Source organism: Rhineura floridana, chromosome 3 (assembly GCF_030035675.1).
Source record: "Rhineura floridana isolate rRhiFlo1 chromosome 3, rRhiFlo1.hap2, whole genome shotgun sequence".
NCBI lineage: Eukaryota > Metazoa > Chordata > Lepidosauria > Squamata > Rhineuridae > Rhineura > Rhineura floridana.
In genome coordinates this window covers 138,223,066-138,248,528 of record NC_084482.1, presented here as the reverse complement: position 1 = coordinate 138,248,528, position 25,463 = coordinate 138,223,066, and the positions used below count along the sequence as shown (strand labels likewise).

Here is a 25,463-nt window from a genome sequence, read left to right as displayed (position 1 = left end):
GCGTATAGTTATTAAGATTTTCTAGGTCCAGGGAGAGCTTCCCTGGCCCAGCTGACTGTTCCATCCCTGCTAGCTTTTATTAGCCAAGAAGGGCAAGGATCCAGCACAGAAGTGGTTGCATGAACTTGTCCAAGCACCTTGTCAACGTCCTCAAGCTGTACCAACTGATCCAAGAAATTGGGACAAGGCTGTGCTCTGGATACCTCACTTGATTCACCTGCTATAACACTGGAGTCTAAGTCCTGGTGGATGCTAAAGATTTTATCCTGAAAGTGCCTGGCAAATTCATTACAGCAGGCCTCAGATGGTTCTACCATGTCCTTGGGGCCAGCATGTAATAGCCCCCGGACAATTCTGAAGAGCTCAGCTGGGCTCTTGTAAGAAATCGATCCTTTAGTGTGGCAGCACCTACCCTTTGGAACTCTCTGCCTATTGACATTAGGAAGGCATCTTCATTGTACACTTTTTTAAACCTGCTAAAAACATTTTTGTTTAGGCAAGCCTACTCAGGCATATAGAAGCTATTGTGTTTTTTATCTGTTTTTAACTCGTTATTATTCTGAATGTTTTTAAATACCTGTCATTAACTGTTTTTGCCAATAATTTTGTTTTAATTTCTTCTGTAAACCACTTTGAGTTTTTTCACATTAAAGCAGTATATAAGAATGTCGTAAATAAAATACATAAATTTCAGAGTCACTGTGGCCCTTGCGTTCTTTCCTCTTTTAGTATCAAAGGAATTTGCCTTATACTGGCTCACGCCATTTGGCACCGTCTAGCTCAGTACTGATGACATGGACTAGCGTTGGCTCTCCAGGATTCCAGGCAATAGTCTTTTCCGAAGATTGGATTTTGAACCTTTGCACGCAAAGCATGTGCCCTACCAGTGAGCTACAGCCCTTTCCCTGTTTAAAAAAGTATCTTTTAAAATTGTTCTTTTCAATGCACTAATGAATGCACAGCATACTTAGGGCAGATCCACGCCATGCATTTAAAGCACATTCAACATTTGAAGCACATGGATCCCACCACAGAATCTTGGTAACTGTAGCTTTAACTTGGCATAAAGGCCAGCAGCATTTATTGTAATATTTCAGAACACAGTGAGCCAATTAACATCTTCAACTTCTTCAGCCACTGGAAACAAATGAAAAGTTCTGATGAAGAAAGGATATGAAAAAGAGAGTGCGGGATGCAAAGACTTCTCAAATATACAAGTAAATACTTAGGGTAGTATCTAGTTAAGTCATACCCAGAGTAAACCCATTGAAATTAATAAATTAAGTACATTGATTTCAATGGGTTTACTTTGAATATGATTAGGATTGGCTATGACACTTAATCTTTTAATGTTGTGTCTATTGTAAAATATTAAATAAGCTACCAAACGTCATAATTTGGCACCTGAAATAACATCAGGAGTTCATATTGAGGGTAGGAGAAGAATGGGCCTCAGTTTTCTTCCCCTGATGAAAATACATTGGTGGTTGTGTTGTCCTTTGTTGCCATCCTTCTCTATTATTCTACTACAAAAAAATGATCTGTTAAAAGCTCCAACTGATCAAGTAAACTTGCTCATCCTTGCTGTTACTGCCAATTCCTTCCATCAATCTCTTATTATTGATTAAAATATCTGGGGCAAAACAATCACAGCAAAGAATTGTTCATTTAACTGGGTAGAAACTCCAAACAATATTATGTATGATGGAAAGCATTTTGCGCTTGATATCAACAAAATCAATTATCTAAGTAAACAGAGTGGACAAGCAACAAGGGATGGTGGTGGAGGAGGGTATGTTTATTAATCGCTATAATCTAAACCTAACTCTACAGAAGAGCAACCATCCCACTGAGTAGTTAGGTAAATTCACCAAGCTAATGCAAGTGCAGCTGATTTTAGAACATTACAGACCTGCCTGTGCACAGTCCTTTAAAAAGACCAATTTTACTTTCTAAAGTTCAAATTTTCACCAAAAGACTTATCACAGCAATTATAAGACAGGCATAAAGGAAGATGTTAAGATCAGCCCTGCTGGGCCTATCTAGTCCAACATTCTACCCCACAGAGGCCAACCAGATGTCTATGGAATGCCCACAAGAAGCTCTGCTACAGTCATTCTGATCCAATTATCACTTCTAAGGAAACTACAATCCTACTGAATAATACATCTAGCCATATGAAAATGAACATCAGCTCTATGGACAAGAGTGTATCACAATCAAATTTCAAAGGAATTACTATGGGTGATAGGTGAAGATATTGAGGATTGTCTTGTAAGAAAGTGAAAAGAAATTATCAATGAAACTAAATTGCAAGATGATTGCAATATTCCTCTTTTTTATTACATGGGCACTAAAACACATTATATGTTTCACATACCAGACCTTGCAGAATAGAAGTTTTACTAGAAGGAAAATACAGGAAGCTTCCTAATTACTTTTGCAGAAACAGATTCCAAACAGCTAACTCTCAATTAATGGTCACACAACACTTAAAACTAATTTATATATTTTGGAGGGTTTGCACGTTTTAATGGGTTTTTTTAGTTGACTGAAGAAGAGGCAGTGGGAGGGAAGGCCAAGAAAGAGGAAAATATAATAATCTAAATGAGATATAATCAGCGCACAGATCAGGGGTTTTAGCATGGAAACACAGAAGAAACTACATCATCTAGGAGAGGATGAGGATGAAGAAATGGTAGGATACAGAAGGATGGAATCATGCATGCCATTTATACTGATTTATAGACTATTCACTAATAGGCAAAAAACCTTGCGGTTTAAGAATGTACCTATAGCCCACAGATATTTCTACCAAACTTTAAAAAGCAGGGAAATTGGGCAGCTATAGTGAATGCACCAGGGGAGCAGGAGACCTGAACTCCTCTCTGAGATATTGTACTGCCCTACAAAGTTGTCAAAATGCAAACACCATTTGGGTTGGTCTTTCACAGTCCAATCCACTTGCTGTGTAGCTTGGAAGAATTTGGTAACATGTGCCAGGCAATCATGCTTAGGATAGGTGAAACTGACCACAGGGGATGGGGAAGGGAGGAGGGGGAGGGGAGAAGAAGGACAGATGTGGTCATTTGCATGTTTATTGAGTTCAGTGGGATTTACTCCCGTGCAATCATGCTTAGGATAGGTAAAACTGACTGGGGGGGGGAGGGATGGGGGGCTGGAGTGGGCAGGGAAGGCAGAAGAAGGAAGAGGGGAGGAGAAACGGAGAGGAAAGGGGAAGGAGGGAAAAGGCAGGTCTGATCATTTATATGATTATTGAGTTGAATCGAATATACTCCTGTGCAATCATGATTAGGATAGGTAAAACTGACCAGGCTGGGCCTGCCAACCAAGACGTCTTCTGTATCTTTCACAGTTGGGCAGGGGGAAGGGACAATTCTACCTTGTGGTTTGTCCCATTACAATGTTACAAGAACACCGGCACTTGGCTGACTTTCTCTTCTCCTAAAGATACAAGATCAGTCTCAGGCCCTGAACCTCGCAACCCTACCTCCCACCCAAATTTAAAACAAAGCTGTCCCTGGCCACATCCACACCAGGCCTCTATTACACTTTGGACAATCATTATTTATTTATCTATTTATTTAGTGTATTTATATACCGCCCCCTAGTCGAAGCTCTCTGGGCGGCTCACAATAACTGAAAACATTAAAAAATATATACAAATTTAAAAACACATCTTTTAAAAACAATTTAAAACAATTTATCATGGCTTCTCTCAAAGCCATGGCTCAAAGCCAATCATGGCTTCTCTCAAAGAATCCTGGGAAGTGTAGTTAGTGAAGGGTGCTGAGAGTTGCTAGGAGACGCCCTGTTCCTCTCACAGACCTTCAATCAGAGTGGCTGACTGTTAACCATTCTCTCAGGGGAATACGAGTCTCCTCTCAGCACCCTTCACAAACTACATTTCCCAGGATTCTTTGAGGGAAGCCATGACTGTCTCAAGTGAAATCAAGTCTGGTGTGGGTGTGGCCCCATCATTAGCGAAGCCCAGCAGCTGTGAGGCTTTTAGAACACTGACAGTTGGTCCTTACTGAGCATGCCCCGCGTTATAATAGGCTTCCAGCCAAAATCTCTTAAATTAATTAAAAATCAACCAGGCATTTTTTTAACTTTTAAACTGCAGTAGATGAAGGTCAGAGTATGGGGCAAGGTCAGTATTAGGATTACAGGTACTCTGTGAACATGGCTGATTTTTAATGAATTTCAACAGAGTATGAGAACTCGCAGAAAAAAGTCCAAAAGGGCTCTGAGTTTTTTTCTCTCTTTTTAGACTTTGAACTCTCTATTCTCTCTGACTGTTTTGTGTATCACCATGAAAATTGACAGGGTTGTTAAGCAAGTGTTTCTGAGTTCAGAACTATAAGTTTTGTAAGGTTTTGTTTTGAAATGAGCTTATGGGAAGCCTCAGAATGGCATGGGGGGATATTTTCCATTTAACATTGCGGAATGTGAAAAATCCCCGCTGACTGTAGTATACAGCCACTCTTGTGGCTGTATAATGTTTAATAGGTAAAAATAGGTAAAGGAAGTATGTACTAATTTATATACTACTTTTAATATGTAAAGAACTTCAGAATCTACTTCAAAAGTCAAACTATATGATTCACACACTGTGGTCATTTTAAAAAAACAGCTTGGAAGTAACTCATTAGAAATAATGAGTTACTTGTAATTTATTACTTTTTTGCGTAATGAGTGGGTAACTTCGTTACATTTTGCTTGTAACAGAACGAGTGGTAATTTCATTACTTTTCAGCTGCAACTGTAACATTTCTGCGTTACGTTTGGGCGTTACGGGGGGGAAGCAGGGGAAATCATCTGCTGCTGTGATTGGTGGAATGGTAGAGGAAAGACATGTGCCTGAAACTGGGCTTCTGCGCGGTGTAGCTCTGTGTTAGGAGGCACGAGGGAGGGAGTGGAGAGCCAGACAGCGCTGGAGGGCTCTTCCTCGTGCCCCCTCTGCACCCCCTCCGCTCATCCTTGCAACCTCTTCACATCCCCTCCGCTCATTCTGGCGCCCCCTCTGCTCATCCTGGTGCCCCCTCTGCTCATCCTTGCACCCCCTCTGTACCCCCTCCACTCATCCTGGTGCTCCCCTGCACCCCCGCTCATCCTGATGCCCTCTCGCTCATCCTCACACCCCCTTGGCTCATCCTTGCGACCCCTCCGCTCATCCTGGCACACCCTCCGCATCCCCTCTGCTCATTCTGCTGCCCCCTTGGCTCGTCCTCATGCCCCTTCTGCTTGTCCTAGCACCCCTCCGCTCGTCCTGGCACCACCTCCACTCTTCACTAGTTGTTGCATGGCTTTAACTTTTTTAGAAAGAAAAAGATTAATCATCAGTGTATGGTGGTCAAGACATGTCTATGACAGTGATGAGTGCTTTTGACAGGCTTTGCCTGTCAGGACGACTCCCCCCACATGTCTCCTTCCTTCACACCTTAGTGATGATGAGGAATTGTTGCAACATCTCAGCGCTATCTCGACTTATCTCACAGTTTATCTAATGAGTAATGACATCAAGGGTGTCTCCAAACCTCTGAAAAAGTGGTTTGAGGCTTCTGAAAACATACACTGAGTTCTACTCAGACTTCAAAGATGCCTAGAATCCTCGGTTAATCGGTGGAATGTTTTAAAGTCTCTATTCTCCTTGCAAAGTCACTCTCTTCTTTCCCTTCCCTTTCCCTCCTTTTTAAAGGAGCGGGGGGAAAGTCAAAACAGGTTTCAATTCTTTGTGCCAATGGCTGTTTCAGAATTGTTTTTTAAAAAAGAATAAAGACACAGACTGAGTTGGCTGAATATAGGGACTTGCCTTATACTGACTCAGATCTAGAGATGTGAAGATGTGCTTTTTTCCCCTGGGCCTTCACATTTCTACTCAGACTGTTGGTCTGTCTGGCTCAGTATCTACACTATCAATGGCTCTTCAGGGTTTCAGGGATGGGACATTCCCAGCCCCCCCCCTAAATATGGTGGGAATTGAAACTGAGACTTTCTGTGTGCAAAGGAGGTGCTCTACCAGTAAGCTGTGGCCACTGCCTGTATTCATATAGGAAGCTTCTTTATACTGAGTCAGATTATTGGTCCACCTAGCTCAGTATTGTCTATGCTAACTGGCAGTAACTCCCCAGGGTTGTAGGCAAAGGACATTTCCAGCCTTACCAGGAGATGCCAGGGATTGAACCTGGGATTTCTGCCTGCAAAGCGGATGCTCTGCCACTGAGCTGTGGCCGTTTTCCGACATAGTCTATGCCTAGAGGCCACAACTGAATGCCCGTGGACACCATAGTGCCTTCAGAGACATGCACCCTTGATGTCTGCCAAGGCTCCCTGCCCCTCATATAGAAACTGAGAGGTTTGGGACATTTATTTTTTGGTTTGGTTGAGGGTATGTCTGTTTTGATGTGGTTGCTACCTGCGTTTGTTTGCTGTATTTATAGGGGTGTATCTGTAGGTGTTTTGCCTGACTTTGGAGGGGCATTGCCAATTTCTCCCTCTCTCTGTTAAATGTGTATTTTGTAGTGCTTTTTAGACTTAAGATGTGCACCCTAGCCCAAAGAAGGTTGGGGAACCCCTAGTTGATGTTCTTCAGGGCAGAGATGTCTGCTTTTTTTGCTTATGCTACGCGGTAAGGCAAGGGTGGGCATCTACTGGTAGACTGGAATCTGTGGGTGACCTGCAGCACATTGACAAAGGTTTCCACCTCTTAATTGTTTAACAGCAGCAATTACAAAATGACTTTTCCCACCTAAATTAGGCACCTGAAATGAAGAAAGTTAATCAGGGGTAGTCTCTTATGTGACAGGATTGTGAGTTCCATTCTGATGCTGAAAACAAATTCCTAGAGTTCAGAATATGCTCAGAGGCACCCAGCTCTGAGCATATAAAATGATGCACGGTGTGGAGAAAGTGGCTAGGAAGCCCCCCCCCAATAATACTAGAACCCAGTGGGGCCATACAGTGAAGCTGAATGTTGGACATTTCAGTACATGTATACACCAAAGACAGTACTACTTCACACAGTGCATAGTTAAACTGTGGAATTCGCTGGCACAGGAAGCAATGATGGCCACCAATTTGGAGGCTTTAAAAGACAATTAGACAGATTTATGGAGGATAAGGCTATCAATGGCTACTAGCCATCATGGCTATGTTCTACCACCACCGTCGGAGGCAGTATGCCCACAGGTGGGGAGAACTGCTGTTGTGCTCAGGTCCTTGTTGTGGGCTTCCCAGAGGCATCTGGTTGGCTACAATGAGAACAGGTTGGAGAGTCCTGTGACTTTTGCGTGAGGCTGGAATGTAGCCACAGCTAAGGATCACGTCTGTTGCTCTGCCCGGTTTTTGCTTCTTGTCTCACCCACCTTTTAGGTGCATTCCCACATTGACAACCTAAACGGTGGGTAAGATAAGAAACAAAAGCGGGCAGAACAACATACATCGTTGTTTGGTGCCTTTAGGTTGATGTCAACTCATGGCGACCCTGTGAATCAGTGACCTCCCATAGCATATGTCTTGAACCACCCTGTTCAGATCTTGTAAGTTCAGGTCTGTGGCTTCCTTTATGGAATCAATCCATCTCTTGTTTGGCCTTCCTCTTTTTCTACTCCATTCTGTTTTTCCCAGCATTATTGTCTTTTCTAGTGAAGCATGTCTTCTCATGATGTGTCCAAAGCATGATAACCTCAGTTTCATCATTTTAGCTTCTAGTGATAGTTCTGGTTTAATTTGTTCTAACACCCAATTGTTTATCTTTTTTGTGGTCCATGGTACCAGCAAAGCTCTCCTCCAACACCACATTTCAAATGAATTGATTTTTCTCTTTCCTACTTTTTTCACTGTCCAGCTTTCACATCCATACATTGATATTGGGAATACCATGGTCTGAATTATCCTGACTTTAGTGTTCAGTGATACATGTTTGCATTTGAGGACCTTTTCTATTTCTCTCACAGCTGCCCTCCCCACTCCTAGCCTTCTTCTGGTTTCTGGATTATTGTCTCCATGACTGTGCTGAGGTATTGATAATCCTTGACAAGTTCAGTGTCCTCATTGTCAACTTTAAAGTTACATAAATCTTCTGTTGTCATTATTTTAGTCTTCTTGACATTCAGCTGTTCTGCTTTTGTGCTTTCCTCTTTAACTTTCATTATCATCATGGTCTGTGGGTGGGTAGGAGGCGACAAGGGAGGAGGTGGAGAGTAAGACAGGGTGGAGTGAAGAAAACAATTGTTTAAAAAAATGGAGTGGAGGGCAAAAGGAGCCGGAGGGCAAGAACATGGATAAAGGAGGAGAAGGAGGCAGCAGCAGAATGAAGATAAAGAACTGTGGAGGTGAAAGATGACAACATGTGTGTGCTTGCACTTGGCACACAAAGTGGCCTCCACCACCCTCTCTGGCTACTATGCTGCATTTGCAGTATTTTAACTTTTTTGCATCTCAGGAGAAAATGTTTGCTTGGGTGAGTGTCCCTTAGTTGGTGGCAGGGCAGGGTCCAGGAGATGGTTAAATGAGAGAGATTATGCTTGCTGGCTGGCTGGGGGGGTTGCACTTGGTTTGATGTGCAAAGATCTGCATAGTGGCCTCTGCCTCCCTCCCCACCTACCTTACCAGCGGAGAGATCACCATTGCTATCATGGATAAAAAGAATTATTCTACTACCTCTATATGTGTATGTTTATTTTTAATGTTGTTTTAGGCTACTTTGATGTGCAGCAGCCAAGGCCAGCACCTTGTAGGCTTTTTATTTTAAAAAAAGTAACTGAAATGTAACTGTAGTGATTACATTTGAGAAAAAGTAAAGTAATCAGCCACTGTCACAGCAATTGTAATGGTAACGGTAATTACTACTTTTTTGGGCCACGTAACTATAATTGAAATTTATTACTTTTTAAAAGTAATCTTCCAAGCTCTGAAAAAAAACCCACCTAGGTGGTCTCATTCTATTTCAGCACACTAACTAGAGACTATGTATATGTTTCCTCTCTGGAATTAGCTATAAAACCTAGACATGGAGCATAACTCACCAACCAGATCAACTAAGGTCAGAATCCTGTGAGAATGGAAACAGAAGTTGGGAACAAGCAGAAGCAGTTCCCAAAGTGAACAGTCTTCAGTTGAGACAAGACCACTTGGGATGACATGGGAACTTTCCTCAACAACTAGTGTGTTATAAAGCCATGATGAAGCTGCAATAAAATTCTCTAGCTATTTTTAAAAAAATTCCCATAGGATTAAAAGCAGATGTGAGGAGAAGGCATATTTCCTAGCATTTTAAGGATTCCTTGTCATTTCTAAACACTCAGTATAAACTCTTGGGGTTGTATCAACAAAGTTGTTCCATTCACACAAGAATTTCTTCTTGCACAACAGAGCTTCCCTTCCCTCTGTACACTCTCCAAATCTGTTCTGGGTTTCCCCCCAACTCTCTGGAGCAGATGGGGGGGATTCAGGGGGAGGAGAAGGAGGAAAAGTTCTGTGCACAAGCAGAAGTCCTTGCGTGAACAGAACAACTTCATTAGATACAACCCTTGGTGTTGTTTTTTACTTGATTGGCAAACAAACTGCAATTTCACAGATTGGCACTGAGCCTCTTCAAAAGTTATGCCAATATGCAAAGGTAACACAGAGCTGTTCTGTAGGTAAGCTATCCTTTTTCATTTTAAACACTAGAGAGCTCAGCATGAGTAAGATGAATGCGTTGCAGAGCTGCCTCAAACAAAGAGTGGCAAAACTCTTCTTCAGGCAACAACCTTTCACATCACAGGTATACCGAGTGCACAATATGCTGCTTGATCAGGGTGTATCTGTGATGCTGAATCTGTACAGTAACTCTGCTTCTGTGATTCAGGGTTTTTTGTCTACTTTTTATGTTATTTCTCTTTCTTACCGGCCATTTCCAAAGGAGGAGAGCTATTTCATTGGCTCTACTGGAGACCAGGTCCATCAGGCTCCTCCCTCCCTCAACTTGTCACCTAGTAGCAGCCATTCCATCAGGCTGCAGCTGATGGAGAAACAGAAGCATGCCCATTCCATTGGCTTTGCTGAGAGAGCAGCTACCTTTAGCAGAGTGCTGTCCTTGCCTTTTTACTGTTTATCAAATTTATTTATTATTACTACAGTTCTATTCTGCCTTTCTCCAAGCTGGTATATATGGTTCTCTCCACCCCCTTTTATCCTCACAACAATGCTGTAAGGCATGTTGGGCCTATCACATTCTATCAACCCAAGGTCATCCAGTGGACTTCAGGTCTCCCAGGCTCTAGTCCAACCACTACACCTCACTGACTGATTGTATGAATGCATACAGACACATCTGGAGAAATAAATTGGCTGATACTAGAAACATCTCTTTTCTAGGGGAAGTAATACTTCTTACGTAGCACATTTTGCAGCTAAATAGTAGTTCTTGAGTCATAAGGAGGTGGAAAAAGTTGTGGTTATCCATATTTTGAGGAGATAAATTGCACTCTAATAACTGTTCTCTGGTCATAACTTCAAACCAATTTCCTGCAACAAAAATGTCAAACTTCAACATCAATCCTCAGTGAAAAGAGCTTTATAAAATCCTACAAAAAAAATGAAGTTTACATTGGTTAACAGCAAGGTCAGATGAAATGACTAATAAAATTATAAGACACATCAGTAACAACTTTCAGTAACAGCTATACATGTGTGTGTGTGCACACACGCATGTGTACGTACACACACATGCTACCTTTCCTCTGTTGACTTCAAGGCAGGTTATATAAACATACGAAAAACCCTGCTGAAGCAGACCAAGGATCTACCAGATTCATCATCCTTTTTCCAATATTGGCCAGCTACATACTTCTGGAAGCCCACAACCAGGTTATTAAATGAACAAAATTCCTCCATTGTATTTCCCCAGTACAGTATTGGATATTTAGGGATATATTGCCTCTGAACACAGGCTCCCTTTAGATATATTGGCTGACAGCTACTCATAGATAAATCTAAGCTTTTTAAAAAGCCATCTGAATTAGCAGACATCGCTGTATCATGCAACACTGAATTCTAGAAGTTTATTATGCATTGTCCTTTTGTCTGTTCAGAATATACTCCCCCATCAATTTCTTGGGTGACTCGTAAGTTCCAGTGTTATGAGAGAAAAATACTTTTTACCCACATAAACTTAATAAACTTTATCCTACTCTCTTTAATCTTTTCCCTGTAAAGGAAAAAGGCATAAATGTTGCAGACTGTCTTTATAAGGAACGTGTTCCACCCATTAGTAATTTTCGTTGCTCTTTTCTGTACCTTTTCCAAAGCTGTGATAGCTTTTTAAAGATAGTTGACCAGAACTGTACACAGTATTCTGAATGTGGCCAGACCACAGATTTATATAAAAGATACGACGACACTGCCAGTTTTATTTCCAGTATTTTAATTCCAACACTGAGTTTGTCTTTTTCTCCTATTTCTAGTCTGCCATGGTACACTGAATTAAGTTTCCCTTCCAAGATCTCTTTCTTGGTGGTCACAACTAATTCAGACTCAATCAGTACAGAATTTTCGACTCAATGTGCATCACTTGCACTAATTTATATTCAATTTCTTGTTCTTTTGCCCAGTTTGGATAGAACCTTTTGGAGTACAAAGTATTATTACATCTTAGCCGCAAAATAACCCTGTGAGGTAGATTTGGTTAAGACACAGTGACTTATTAAAGGACACAGACTGAACCAAGCAGGGATTTGAACCCAGAACTCTCTTGTTCCACACCCAGCATTCTATTCACTAGAGCAAATTTGCACTAATGATGTTCTCTAAGAGTGGTGAAAATACTAATGTATAACAACTTTATTACCTTCTCAAAATCCACTTTGGTGAAATCTACAGATCCAAGAACCAATGTAGAGGCTAGTTCTGGGACAACAATGCATGCCGAAATGCAACAATAAAAATGTTCTCTAAAACCACAGATTCTGTCCTTATCCCACAAAGAAGCTTGTGCCCTGTGATCATTCTTACATCAAGTTAGAAGAGACAACAAAAATATTGAAAAAATAATTAATTATATTCTGAACATTGGATTGGACTCAAGAGTTGCCCCTTTGTGAATGGAAGGGCTCCTTCCATTTGCAGAGGGAGGCTCCCAGCTGAGGTAGGAGTTCAGGAAGTAATTTGTGTCTATTTTCCTTTCCGCTCCTCCTTCCATGCTGTTCTAGAGTCCCCAACCACTTTAGAGAAGCTTTTGAGGCGGAGGGGGGAGAAAAGGAGGTATCAATGAAAGTAACCTTCTCACTTCCTCCACCATGAGTGGAACCTCTCTCACTACAAACCTGGATCAAACCCTACATTTCTAAACCTGAGAGCAAGGAAGAACAGGAAAATTAGTTGCAGATAAATGACAAAATAAAATTCTAATTATTTATACTTCCAAGTTGTAATGACTTTGATGGATCATGGATGTGCCAGAGAATTCATGTGACTCACCTTGCAATGAGCTACCTCTCTACTGACCTAGGGTGAGTAACCATTTCTGTAAGGCTTGTACCTTAACAAAACCTCAAGCATATTTTTGATATTTGCCTGCAAGATGATCCAAACAAAACAGAAATGACAATGCAAGGTGTTTCCACATGCTAGCAGTTGAGGTGGCCATCAGTCATTGTAGATAACTATATACTCCAATTAGCATCACCGAGCTTATTTGTTTCCTGACTCCTAACTGAGCAGAGCAGAGGGAGCTATGTCAGCTGGTCCAGAAGAAATACAAGTGAGCCAGCTCTCAGAGTGAGTGAAAAGAGCGAGCAAACAGGGAGAGCTAACAGGAGTTTGGCAGGGGAGGTCAAAGGGGAGGTCTCTAAAGAAAAAAAAAGATTTTTCTTGTACGGCGCACCACATACCAGTAGGACTCTCCTATTTACGCTGAAGGAGGACAGGACAAAGCACAGGTCATTCCAATACGAGTAGAAAGAAAGAAAGAAAGAAAAGGTAATAGAGACTGTGGATGGGACCACTGGTGGTGATCTACAAGGTGTGTGCAATGTTTGTTTTCTTGCCTGAGAACTACATGATGTACAGATGCAACAAGTGCAAGATGGTGGCACTGTTGGAAGAAAAAGTGAGGGGCTGGAATGGCAAGCGGACACACTGAATATAAAAGACAAAGAGTTCTCAGATAGAACACTGGAACAACAGCAAAAAGAAGTACAGGAGGTGGAAGAACAACAGCAGACTGTTGTGGAGAGGAACAGTGAAGTGGAGGAAACTCCATGGAAAAGGGTGACAGAAGTAGACGAGCTAGAAGACACCCTTAACAGGTGGAACTACAGAACCACTTCCAGGCACTTGAGGATGAGACTAGAGGGCAGTCTGCAGGGAAAGAATTACAGGAGACCATGTGTGACAGCGAGCAAGAGGCTGAAGCTCAGTCTAGCAGAGGCAATGAAACCATGCCTCACAACAAGAAGAGTAGTAGTAGTAGTGGGAGACTCCCTACTGCGTGGGAATGAAACCCAAGTATGCCGAGAAGATCCATGGACTTGCCAGGTATGCTGTCTCCCTGGAAAACGGATTAGAGATATGACTGAAGGGTAGCCATCACTCATAAAGCCCACTAACAGATATCCTTCTTCTAATCCATGTGGGAACTAATGATACTGCCAATTGGAGCTATGAAGAAATCATGTCAGACTTTGAAGCTCTGGGAAGAAAACTCAAGGACTTTGAGGCCCAGATAGTTTTCTCATTCATCCTTCCATTACTTAGAACAGAAGTAGAAAGGGAAAGCAAAATACTCCAGGCGAATAAATGGCTACGAAGGAGGTGCCAACACACGAGAGAGACTGCTAGCAAGTGATGGGTTGCACCTCACAAGGACTGGGGAGAATGTGTTTGGCCACAGCATGGAGAACTTCATCAGGAGAAATGTAAACTGAATCCTAAGGGGGAGGGAGATGTAAACTCAGCAGAAACAACTAACAAAGGCTTGTGCACAGTAAGAGGAATTGAGGGAATGTCTCTAATGGGGCCCAGTAATAGTCTTCATAAAAATGTAGGAAGGAAGCCAGACAGTAAATCACGTTGTCTTTGATGTCTGTATACTAATGCCCAGAGTATGGGAAACAAACAGGACAAATTTGAACTTTTAATACAGGAGAGTAAATACGACTTGATAGGTATAACTGAAACTTGGTGGGACTCTCCTCGTGACTGGAATTCAGCAACTGAAGGATATAACAAAACAGAAGGAATAGAAAGGGAGGCGGAGTCATGCTACATGTTAAAACTATATATCCCTGCACAGAAATACAGGAGGATGAGCTTGGTAGCTCCACCAAGAGTATCTGGATTAAAATTAATGGGGGAAGGAATAAAAGTAACATGGTGGTTGGAATCTACTACTGACCACCCAATCAAGGAGAAGACGTGGATGAAACTTTTGCAAAGCAAATTGCCAGTGTTTTGAGGAGGCATGATATAGTAGTAATGGGGGACTTAAATTACCTCGGTATCTGTTGGGAAACAAATTCTGCCAAACATGGCTCCTCTAAGAAATTCCTGACTTGTGTTGGAGATAACTTTCTCTTATAGAAAGTGGATGAAGCAACTAGAGGATCAGCTATCCTTGACTTGATTCTAACCAGTAGTGATAACTTGATGGGTAAAGAGGCAGTTATGGGAACTCTGGAGGAAAGTGACCAGGCTATACTTAAGTTCTTGATTTTAAAGGAAGCAAAAGCTGAGAGTAGCCACATGCATACCCTGGACTTCAGGAAAGTCAATTTTAATAAACTCAGAACTATGGTAAGTAAGGTTCTGTGGCAAGTGGCCCTAAGTGACAAAGATGAGTTTCTAAAAAAGGAAATTCTAAAGGCACAATGACAAACAATTCCAACAAGGAAAAAAGGTGGGGAAAAGACAGGTAGCATGGAATTGCAGGGATGGTGTCAGTAAGGCTAAAGCGGAGCCTGGGCTGAGATTAGTGAGAGATGCCAAAAGCAACAAACATGCTTTCTTCAGGTACATCCATAGTAGAAGACAGAGAAAAGAAATAGTGGTACATCTGCTCAATGAGAATGGCAAAATGATAACAGATAACAAAGAAAAGGCAGAAGTGCTCAATTCCTACTTTGGTCCAGTCTTTTCTCCCAAAAGAGGGTTTATGTCCCACGTGGGAAAAGCGAAGTTGAAGGGGCAGGATTGGAGCTTGAAATTGATAGACAAATGGTCAAGGAGTTCCTAATAACTTTGAATGAGTTCAAATCTGTAGGGCCCAATGAACTGCATCCTAGAGTATTGAAAGAACTGGCTGAAGGACTCTGAACCGCTGCCTATTATCTCTGTGAAATGATGGAGGATGGGTGAAGTACTGGATGACTAGAAGAGGGCTAATGTTGTCCCTCTCTTCAAAAAGGGGAAAAGGAGGAACCTGAGAACTACAGACCAGTCAGCCTGACATCAGTCCCTGGGAAAATTCTCGAGCAGATTATAAATAAGCCAATCTATAAGCACCTTGAAAATAATGCAGTGATTACAAGAAGCCAACATGGATTTATCAAGAGCAAATCCTGCCAGATTAATCTTATCTCATTTTTTGATTGGGTAACCTCCCTGGTAGACTGTGAGAATGCTGCAGACATAATATATCTCGATTTTAGCAAAACGTTTGACAAAGTGCTCCATGATATTCTGATTAGCAAACTAACTAAATGTGGACTGGATGGAACAACTACCAGGTGGATCCACAGTTGGCTCCAGAATCGGACTCAAAGAGTGCTTATTTATTTATTTATTTCATTTCATTTCATTTATAAACCACCCATAGCTAATAGCTCTCTGGGTGGTGTACAAACAGAGTTAAAATACAATGTTACAATAATATCAATAACAAGTATCAGCAAAATTTAAGCTAAAACATTAAACATAAAGATTAAAACATTAAAATGCCTGGGAGCATAGCCAGGTCTTAACCTGGCGCCTAAAGGAAAGTACTGTAGGCGCCAGGCGGATCTCTTCAGGTAGGCTGTTCCACAATTCGGGGGCCACTACAGAAAAGGCCCTAGATCTAGTAACAGTCCTCCGGGCATCTAGATGGGTTGGTACCCGGAGGAGGGCCTTAGATTCTGAACGAAGCGGACGGGTAGGTTCATAGCGGGAGAGGCGTTCCACAAGATATTGCGGTCCCATGCCATGTAAGGCTTTATAGGTCAACACCAATGATTCCTTCTCAGACTGGGGGGAGGTAATGAGCAGGGTACCACAGGGTTCAGTCCTGGGCCCAGTGCCCTTCAACATTTTTATTAATAACTTGGAGGAGGAGGTACAGGGAATGCTTATCAAATTTGCATATGATACAGAATTGGGAGGGATAGTAACACCTCAGAAGACAAAATTCAATGAGATCTTGATAGGCTGGAGCATTGGGCTGAAAACAACAGAATGAAGTTTAACAGGCATAAGTGCAAAGTTCTACACCTAGGGGGCAAAACCAAATGCATAGTTATAAGGTGGGGGATACTTGGCTCAGCTATACTACATGCGAGAAAGATCTTGGGATTGTTGTTAATCACAAACTGAATATGAGCGAACATTGTGATGTGGCTGCAAAAAAGGCATATGCGATTTTAGGCTGCATTAACAGAAGTATAATTTCCAAATCATGTGAAGTATTGGTTCCCCTCTATTCGGCAATGGTTAGGCCTCATCCTGAGTACTGTGTCCAGTTCTGGACACCACACTTTAAGAAGGATGCAGACAAACTGGAACAGGTTCAGAGGAGGGCGACAAGGATGATCAGGGGACTAGAAACAAAGCCCTATGAGGAGACACTAAAAGAAATGTACAGGTTTAGCCTGAGAAGAGAAGACTGAGGGGAAATATAATAAGCACTCTACAAGTACTTGGAAGGTTGCCACACACAGAGGGCCAGGATCTTTACTCAATCGTCCCATAGCGCAGGACATAGATTAAGGGGCTCAAGGTGCAGGAAGCCAGATTTCGACTGAACATCAGGAAAAACTTCTTAGCTGTTAGAGCGGTAAGACAATGGAACCAATTACCTAGGGAGTGGTGGGCTCTCCACCATTGGAGGCATTTAAGAGGCAGCTGGACAGCTACCTGTAGGGTATGCTTTCATCTGGATTCCTGCATTGAGCAGGGGGTTGGACTCGATGGCCTTATAGGTCTCTTCCAACTCTACAGTTCTATGTTTCTGTTATTCTAAGCGCATGGAGACGTCACTGGATTTTTTAAAGACATTGCTAGATTTAAGATCCCATAAAGTATTACATGGTTTTATGTCCAATACATCCATTATAATTACTTTTGAAGTTTTATTAGAGCTTAATAGTTTCTCATTAAAGAAAACTCCTGAACTTCCTCCAGCTGAAAAAACAGACATATTATTTACACTAATTACAATAAGAGAATAAATCCTCTCAGTGGTACTCACAAAGAAATCCTCACAATATTTCTGTATTATGACACAAGAGAAATTTAAAAGGCACCAATATTTACTGGAAAAGAAAAAAAAACACCCTTCTGCATGCATAAGGTATATTCTTCTCAATGAATGGTTGTTTAATGCTCCTTGCACTAGGGCATTAAATGACAAAAGTGAAACCAAATTCAAGGAAGCTCCTCTGTTTGTGCAAGTAAACGCAACAGGACTGCTATAAAACCTATTATAGTAACCTCTGCTAACTTTTCCACTACAACTTACAGAACAGTACTAGCTGCTAACTTCATTCTGCTTGTGATCCTTTGTACCCAACCCATGGTTTACAAATACTCAGAAAATGATTTATGAATGGCTACACCAGAGATGACCAACTTGGTGCCCTCCAGCTATTGTAGACTATAATTCCCATCAGCCCAGCAAGCATGATCAAAAGTAAAAATGATGGGAGTTTTAGTCCAAAACACCTAAAAGGCACCACGTTGGCTACTCTGGATTACACTGTAAGAAATTTCTCAGTATCTTCCAACTTCATCACCCACAGTTGCCAAAGAGCATCCTGTTCCTCCAGTCAGCTTTCAATAGTAATAAACCCTAGCAACATCAGAATTAATTGATTATCTTCTCTTTTACCAATCACAAATTGCAGGAAAATTCATCTTCTCCAACATGTGGAGTTCAAAATCTATAAAGAAGTGGCTGTCAAAGAATGTGATCCTGGGATTCACAATTCTCCCCAGAGAATGTTCAGGTGGACCCAAAACCAAAATAAAAGAAAATGTTAAAAAGCCATGAGCTTGTTTACTGTTTTTATCACACAGTAAAGAGGCAACCCACTTTTCAATTTAAAATTTAAACTAAAGAGCAGCTGTGATACAAACCAACACAATGGCTATATACACAAATCTTTCTTGTCTATGCATATGCTTTGCTGGATTCACAGCCACCGAGGACAAATTCAGCACTAGAGTTTGAATGCAAATGCTATTCAAGTGTTCTTCTACATAGTAGCTGTAAAGTAATAAAATGAAGTAACAAAGAATACAGTCTAGAATAGTAGTCTTTCATACAACAACTCTTAAGAAACACTGCAAAGCAAAATACCTTTGACCTGCAAATAATCCAAGTCAGTCACAGCAAGGACATATGCTTAAATACATTAGAATTCCTTGCTCATGCAGACAGAAGATATAAGGGTAAGAACTCCAGTACAAGATTATACAACTTTAAATAAACTCTTGATGTACAAGAGCATCTGCAGTTGCTACTTAAATCTCATACTTGGTGTATACAATCAGACCAACACACAATAATAGGTAAATAAAAATGTGCATTTTCTCTGCAAAAGCTGGCCTATTAAGAGACAATAATTTATCTACCTTATTTCTGTATTCTCTGTGACTTTCATAGCAGTGTGCTATTTCCACTGGTACACAAAATAAAAAGATACACAGTGCACTATGCAGTGTGATTACATTTCATTTTGTAGTTTATCAATTGTTTTAGCTCTGGCCTGTATTTGTCAAACAGTTTGTTTTCGTAAGATAGATAAAGCAATCAAAATATTTTCAGCTACTAAACAAAGTGTGTAATATTAATCTAACCTGCCAATTTTGGATAATTAGAGAGGAGCAAAAATCTTACCCAAAATGTTGACAAAACATAAAACACAGAAATAGTGGCTTGCAATTCAGTTTGATTGACACAGAAGTAACTGAAATACTAGTTAACAATTAAAAATACACTGTGTAACCAGTTGTAGTAATAATGGCAGCATGAAATTTATTATCAAAATGGTTATTCACTCCTACCTCCTATATGGTCCCATGTTGCCTGCCATTTCCTTTCTAAAGTAATACCCATCTCAACATATCTAGGTGTATTTGTTTTTAAATAATCTGATGGTACTAAAGAAGAAATGCCTCAGATTATTGCATCAATAACAAGTGGCATCACTGATGACTGTTCAGGCATTTTTTAATGACTTTGCACTAATCCTTTTTTGGAAACAAACCCATCTGTTCTCATGTTAATGAAGCTCAACAGTAATACACACTTATTTTTTACCTTCCTTTGTTTAGCCTTTAGTGCTTGAAGCATCTTACCTCAGCAGCTTGAGTCTCCTGATGCAACAGAGTCAGACCTGTGAGATCTTCTAAGAAGGAATGTGAGGAATTAAAAACCTTTGCTAGGAAATTAAAGCCTTCTCTTTCATACTGCTCAAGGACCTGCAAAAAAAAAAAGGGAGGGGTGGGAAAATGATGTTATTCCTTTCTGATTGTTTCAGAATCAAATCCAAAAACAAACTGCATGCACTACAGGACGTCACAGTGTGACTAGTAATACAAGACCGACAAAATAAAAAACAAACGTAAATGATAGCTTCCTAATTTAACCTTCTACAGTATACGATACAGAAATGTTTTTTCTTATGCTAAAAATGAATAATGAAAATAATGGAATACATTATTCTTAATACATATTCCAATACTCAACTACTCAGATAGGCACATAGAAAATGAAATTGCTATATCAGCTTAATCACATCCACTTGTGAAATCCAGCAGACTCCCTTGCAACCAGTGCAATTTATTTTCCCAGACTGCAGCTGTATATAACAAACATTATCTCAGTTAATCTGAATGAAGCAATTCCAGTGAGTGACTCATTACTGGATATTTTACTTCAGTTTAAACAAACAAACAAAATATAGTTTATCCTATTTAAAGATAACCAATTACTGTTCAAGCAGTCATACCCTTTTGCTTGTCCATCCATTCAGAAGTATCTACCAGCTCACCTAAGCCTTACACTGTTACACCAAGAAAACGATAAGGAATCTCTCTCATCTACAACCATTCATTTGCAAATCTGAAGCAAAACAGATCATTCACAATGAACTTTGGGCACACTGCATAAGGAATTTTAGTTGTTTTTAGCTGACAATATAATACAGATAATTATTCAAGAAGTCCAGGACCCTCAATCAAACCTTATGTCAGATGGGGAGGGGAAGAGAGAGGAAATGGGAGGCTTGCAGAAGCCTCCATGACTCAAGGCTGGCGTCCCTGGTTCAACCTAAATGGAAAGCAGCTGGGAGCTCTTTCCCCATTGCACACATCACAGGCAAAAACAGAAGGGGATGGCTGGCTCGTGGCAAGGAAGAAGCCAAAGAGAGTCTCTTGTTGCTGCCACGAGACTCCTAGGCCATTGCTCCAAAGTGAAAGGAATTAGACAACTTGCAATAGCTCCACCTGGAAATAGAATGGCCCAAGTGCTATGAACCAGAAGGAAGCAGAAGAGATGTGCCAGTTTACCACCTCCCCAAGAAACATCTCCTGGAACCCTCCCACTCTGCCTGATAACACCAGCCTTTACACCAAGGGAGAGAAAACATTTTACTTCAGACTCGAAGAAATCTGCTTGCTGTGTCCAGCATTTGGCATTTTTGAAGAAATGGCTGCTGCTTATATTTTTATTGATATTTCACTGTACCCAAAATGTTTTTCACGTCTGACTTTGTTTCATATGTTCTGATAGTGTATTTTATAATGTATTTAAAATGTTATAACATTTAGGTTATCAAAATGAATTCTTTGTTTGGATTGTTATATTGAGTTTGAATAGTTGTTGGACTGTTATTGTAATGTTATACTGATATGCATTTTTTTCGTGTTGTGAGCCACTTTGGGCACAGTTGTGTGGAAAAGCAGCATACAAATAGAATGAATGAATGAATGTTCATGCTTGTAGCATAGCCATCTAATGCAAATTAGGTTTCCAATGAATTCCAATCAATATTCATAGTAAGAGAAAAGAAGAGGCAGCAAAATACAGTAAAATTCGAGAAAAAGCAGCATGTTTGTGCACTGCATATACAAGATGTTATGTTTTAATATGCTTTTAAAGATTTTGTTTTAATATGTTTTAAAGTCTTTTGCTTTTAAGATGTTTTAGAGTTTTTAGTGTTTTTGTTTGTCACCCTGGGCTTCTTCTGGGAGTAAGGGTGGGATAGAAGTTAATTAATTAATTAAATATAAAAATAAGTCATGATTATAAGAACTTTTTGCAGGAATCTTCGATGTGTGTGGCAATATTAAGTTTGCTGTAATCTAGTCTACTTGTGAAGCTATGCAGGTCTAACTTTCTGTGATGCCTGGATGCCTGGAAATCATATGCAAGTTGCTCTCATTATAATAAATGCATGCCTTTGTACATGCACTGACCAAAAATATGAAGAGGTTGTGAATGGTCTGTTAAGCATTCAAGATAGGATAAATTACATCTTTAATCATATGGTCTCCAAAGTGACTTACAAAAGAAATATGGTGAGCACCAAGGGATTTGATCTGGGAGTCAGTTCCATAAATGGAGTGGCACCACTGAGAAGGCCCTATCTCTGGTAGCCATCCACCTTGCCCCAGAAATCAAGAGCACCCAGAGCAGGGCCAACAGTGTGCAAACCAGCAAAAGCAGACACCGTTGGCTAGAAAAATTATGGATGGAGATCTTAACAGGAATATATAGGAAATAGTTTGTGCTGGGGGGGGGAGCATGAGTTTAGGTAGAATGAAGGACAGTGTGGAGGCAGGGTAGCTCAGGAAAGACTTAATTTAAACTTCAATAAGACTTATAAAAGCACTTGAAGGAAAAGCTGCTCTGTATATAGAGAGAAAGAACCAGGCATGAGGAAAAGACAGACAAATGGAACAGAGAGTTAAGGCCCACAGGAGGGAAATTGCTAAAGTACTGCTGAGGCAGGGACTTTGAAATAAAATTATACAGAAGACTTAGGAAATATTTCTGTATAGGATTTTTATGGACCTGAATAGCAATGCTCAGCTGTCCTGGACAGCTTATAGCTGCAGCATCCTCTCCACACAGCTGCAGCGCCTGGAGATATATTATATGTTGTGTGAATTCAAAGAATGGTGATGAGGATAAAGCAGAACCCAGGGAATCACAGGTGCAACCATTGGTAGAAAAAAGGTAATGGATTCCTATTGTGTGGCCGTCTTTTCAGTCTTATATGGTTGGTTAGCAACAAACATTTGAACATATTTGCCATGCATTTAAAATATTTTCGTAACCCTATGTTGGTATTATCTACACAAAACAAATTAATTCTACTGTCTTGAAGAGTTAGGTAGTTTTTTAAATTACCTTACAGTATTCTAAGAAGCTATTTAACAACCTAACCAGTTGTGCAACAATTCCTTGCAGCTGTGTCTTTATAACATGCTGTACCATAGAAGTCAATTTACAACCTAGGACTTTCTTTCCTAGTTATCCTCAAAGGTATTGTTATTAATTAATTTATTTTTTGGAAGCACAACACAGAGTGCATAACAATTAGGCCAGATTTGGTTACTGATATGCAAGAATCAAAAGACAAGACTGCTTTCAAACCTCTAGCACTACTTTGGGAAAAAATGACATGCAAATAAAGCAAGCACAAAGCATAGGAACACAAACTTAAACAGACTGGATGGTGGGAGGGTTATCTAGTTCCTCCAACCCACTGAAAAGCTGCTCCAGAAGGCAAGGGACCTCTGGGCCAGAAGGTGATACAACAGTGCACTGTAGCACGTGGGTGGAAAATTGTGAAAAACTTCACCTTTTCCATATGGAAGTGCCGCCTTCTTGCATAGAGAATCTTAAGCCTATTAACCAAGGGTAAGGAACAACAATTTGGATCTAAAGATGTTTCAGATATCCCAACACAATGAGGAAAAAAAGGGAAGGAGAAATAATGACAAACTTGGAGTTAGCTATTTTTTCCTTATGTTGAAGCAATAATCCCTTAAAAGTTTGAAAGGTTATGCTTAGGAGATCTCTGGTATTACTCTTGCTGCATTCTGCTTCCGGGTTTACCTCTGGAGAAATGAATTTCCATTCCTTGGTTTATGTTCCCCTTTATAACCAGGGAATACTGGCATGTAGCCATACGTCTATTCCCTACATTTCAAACCGCAGTTTCAAATATGGTTTGAACCTTTCCAGGTCTTTCTTGCCTCTGGGCCTAGCATTCTGCTTTCATTGGCTGAAGTGTACATATAAACCACCCTGCTTTATGTCACAAATACACCTTTATGTCTCCCCCCCTCTTTCTCTCTCTCTCTCTCGCTCTCCCTCTGACGCCTTACTATGCCTTGCTGTAAATGTGTTGATATGGTTCATTTTCTCAAAGGCATCCATACACCTGGCCTGATGTTCATAGTCCAGAGTATTTGTTTTAGACATTTATCTGGAAGTGGAGGAATTCATTTACGTAACTCAGCTAATTTGTTCCTTCTGGGCACTCCTTTACTTTAACCAATACATGCAACAAAGCTCAGGGTTAGTGAGAGAGCTCCTGCTCCTCTTGAGAGTATAACCTCAATGCTCAACAGCTCCTTGTTAAAGAGTCTCAAGGCCAAACTACACGAGTTTAAATGCATCTTTACATCTTAATGTGCAGGTTTTAAAAAATTCAAGTTGTATCATTTGGGGGGGAGGAAAGGACTGATGGGATCAAAGCAGACATGGAGGCGGATGTAAACCTTCCCCCTTCCACTGAAATTTTGAGGGAAAGACCTGTTGATATGAACTGGGCATTTCCTCCAAAGCAGGGAGGAAAAGCTGCAGCCTTCCAGATGTTGTTAAACTACAACTTTCATAATCTCTGACCATTGGCCATGCTGGCTGAGGATGATGGGAGCTGGGAGACCACAGGTTCCTATCTGTGTCCTAAAAGCAAATACTAGCTTCAGAGGAAATATTTTCCTCAGAACTGCAGCAGAGGAGGAAAGGGTTAAATTATCCCCTGCACTTGCTGTCACCCCCATCTGATGCAAACCTGAATGTCAGAGGCAAAGATGCATTTAACACATGTAATTAACAAGGGATTCTAACAGCTGCTTATAAATTTCTCAACATTTACTCTGAATAGTCTTCGGAGTATTCAAGCATAACTGCACTGAAAAGCTTAGCTTAATGATCATCCCAAATTTGTATGTCATGTGTCACCTCCTTCTCTTGAAATGTTCGCCCTCTCCTTTTTGTAGCCACGATCAACTCTACAGCAAAAAGAGATTGTGAATGAAAGGTAAATGACACCAGCATATTAAGGGAAATTCAAAATAGATCTATTCTATCATTGAATACTGAGTATTATGAACACAGCTCATTCAAAGCACTTCTGTGCTTAAAGGTAAAATACATTTTAAGACTGGTTCAAACATGCTTGCATGATAAATAATTTTTGGTTTGCATATGTGGATGAGCCATCTCAAATCAATTTTATTATTGTTAATAACAATAATAATAATAATTATTATTATTATTATTATTTGCACAGGACAGTAAATTGCACAGGACAGTTAATCATCTCACAACACAGTTGTTTTCAATAAAGCTTTTTCACTCATGCAGCTCCAAGTGAACAAGTGTTGAGTAATCAAGTGAGGTACTCTACATTCACAGCTGAACTATTAATAAATGTGTAGTCCACTTTTCTGTTAGGAAAAAAAATGCCCAAGGCAGCTCACAACCTAAATAAAAAATATTTAGAATGTTAAAGATCAATCAATAAAAACCCTAACATAATTAAGATAAATCAATAAAAACCCTAACATAATTAAAAAAGAGAAGAGGCAGGTCTCTTTTAGCGGGGTGGGACCTGTAGTCCTGTCCTTTATTATACAGCCACAAGAGTGCCTGTATACTATAACCAGCGTGGGTTTTTCACATTCCGCAATGTGAAATTGAAGACACCCCCCCATGCCATTTGGATGCTTCCCATAAGCTCATTTCAAAACAAAACCTTACAAATCGTATAGTTCTGAACTCAGAAACGCTTGCTTAACAACCCTCTCAATTTTCATGGCGATACACAAAACAGTCAGAGAGAATAGAGAGTTCAAAATCTAAAAAGAGAGGAAAAACCCAGAGCCCTTTTGGACTTTTTTCTGTCAGAGTTCTCATAATCTGTTGAAATTCATTAAAAAATCAGCCATGTTCACAGAGTACC

At 40.5% G+C, this 25,463-nt stretch overlaps 1 protein-coding gene across 2 annotated transcripts in view; it reads right to left on the bottom strand.

Moving 5' to 3' along the window:
* The window catches only part of ATG7 (autophagy related 7), a 209,159-nt gene that overhangs the window by 93,174 nt on the left and 90,522 nt on the right, over positions 1–25,463 (bottom strand). For both annotated transcript variants that reach the window (XM_061618083.1, XM_061618081.1), the window contains exon 17: positions 19,558–19,680. In XM_061618083.1, the coding sequence (XP_061474067.1) occupies positions 19,558–19,680 (123 nt within the window). The remainder of the gene's footprint in view (positions 1–19,557; positions 19,681–25,463) is intronic.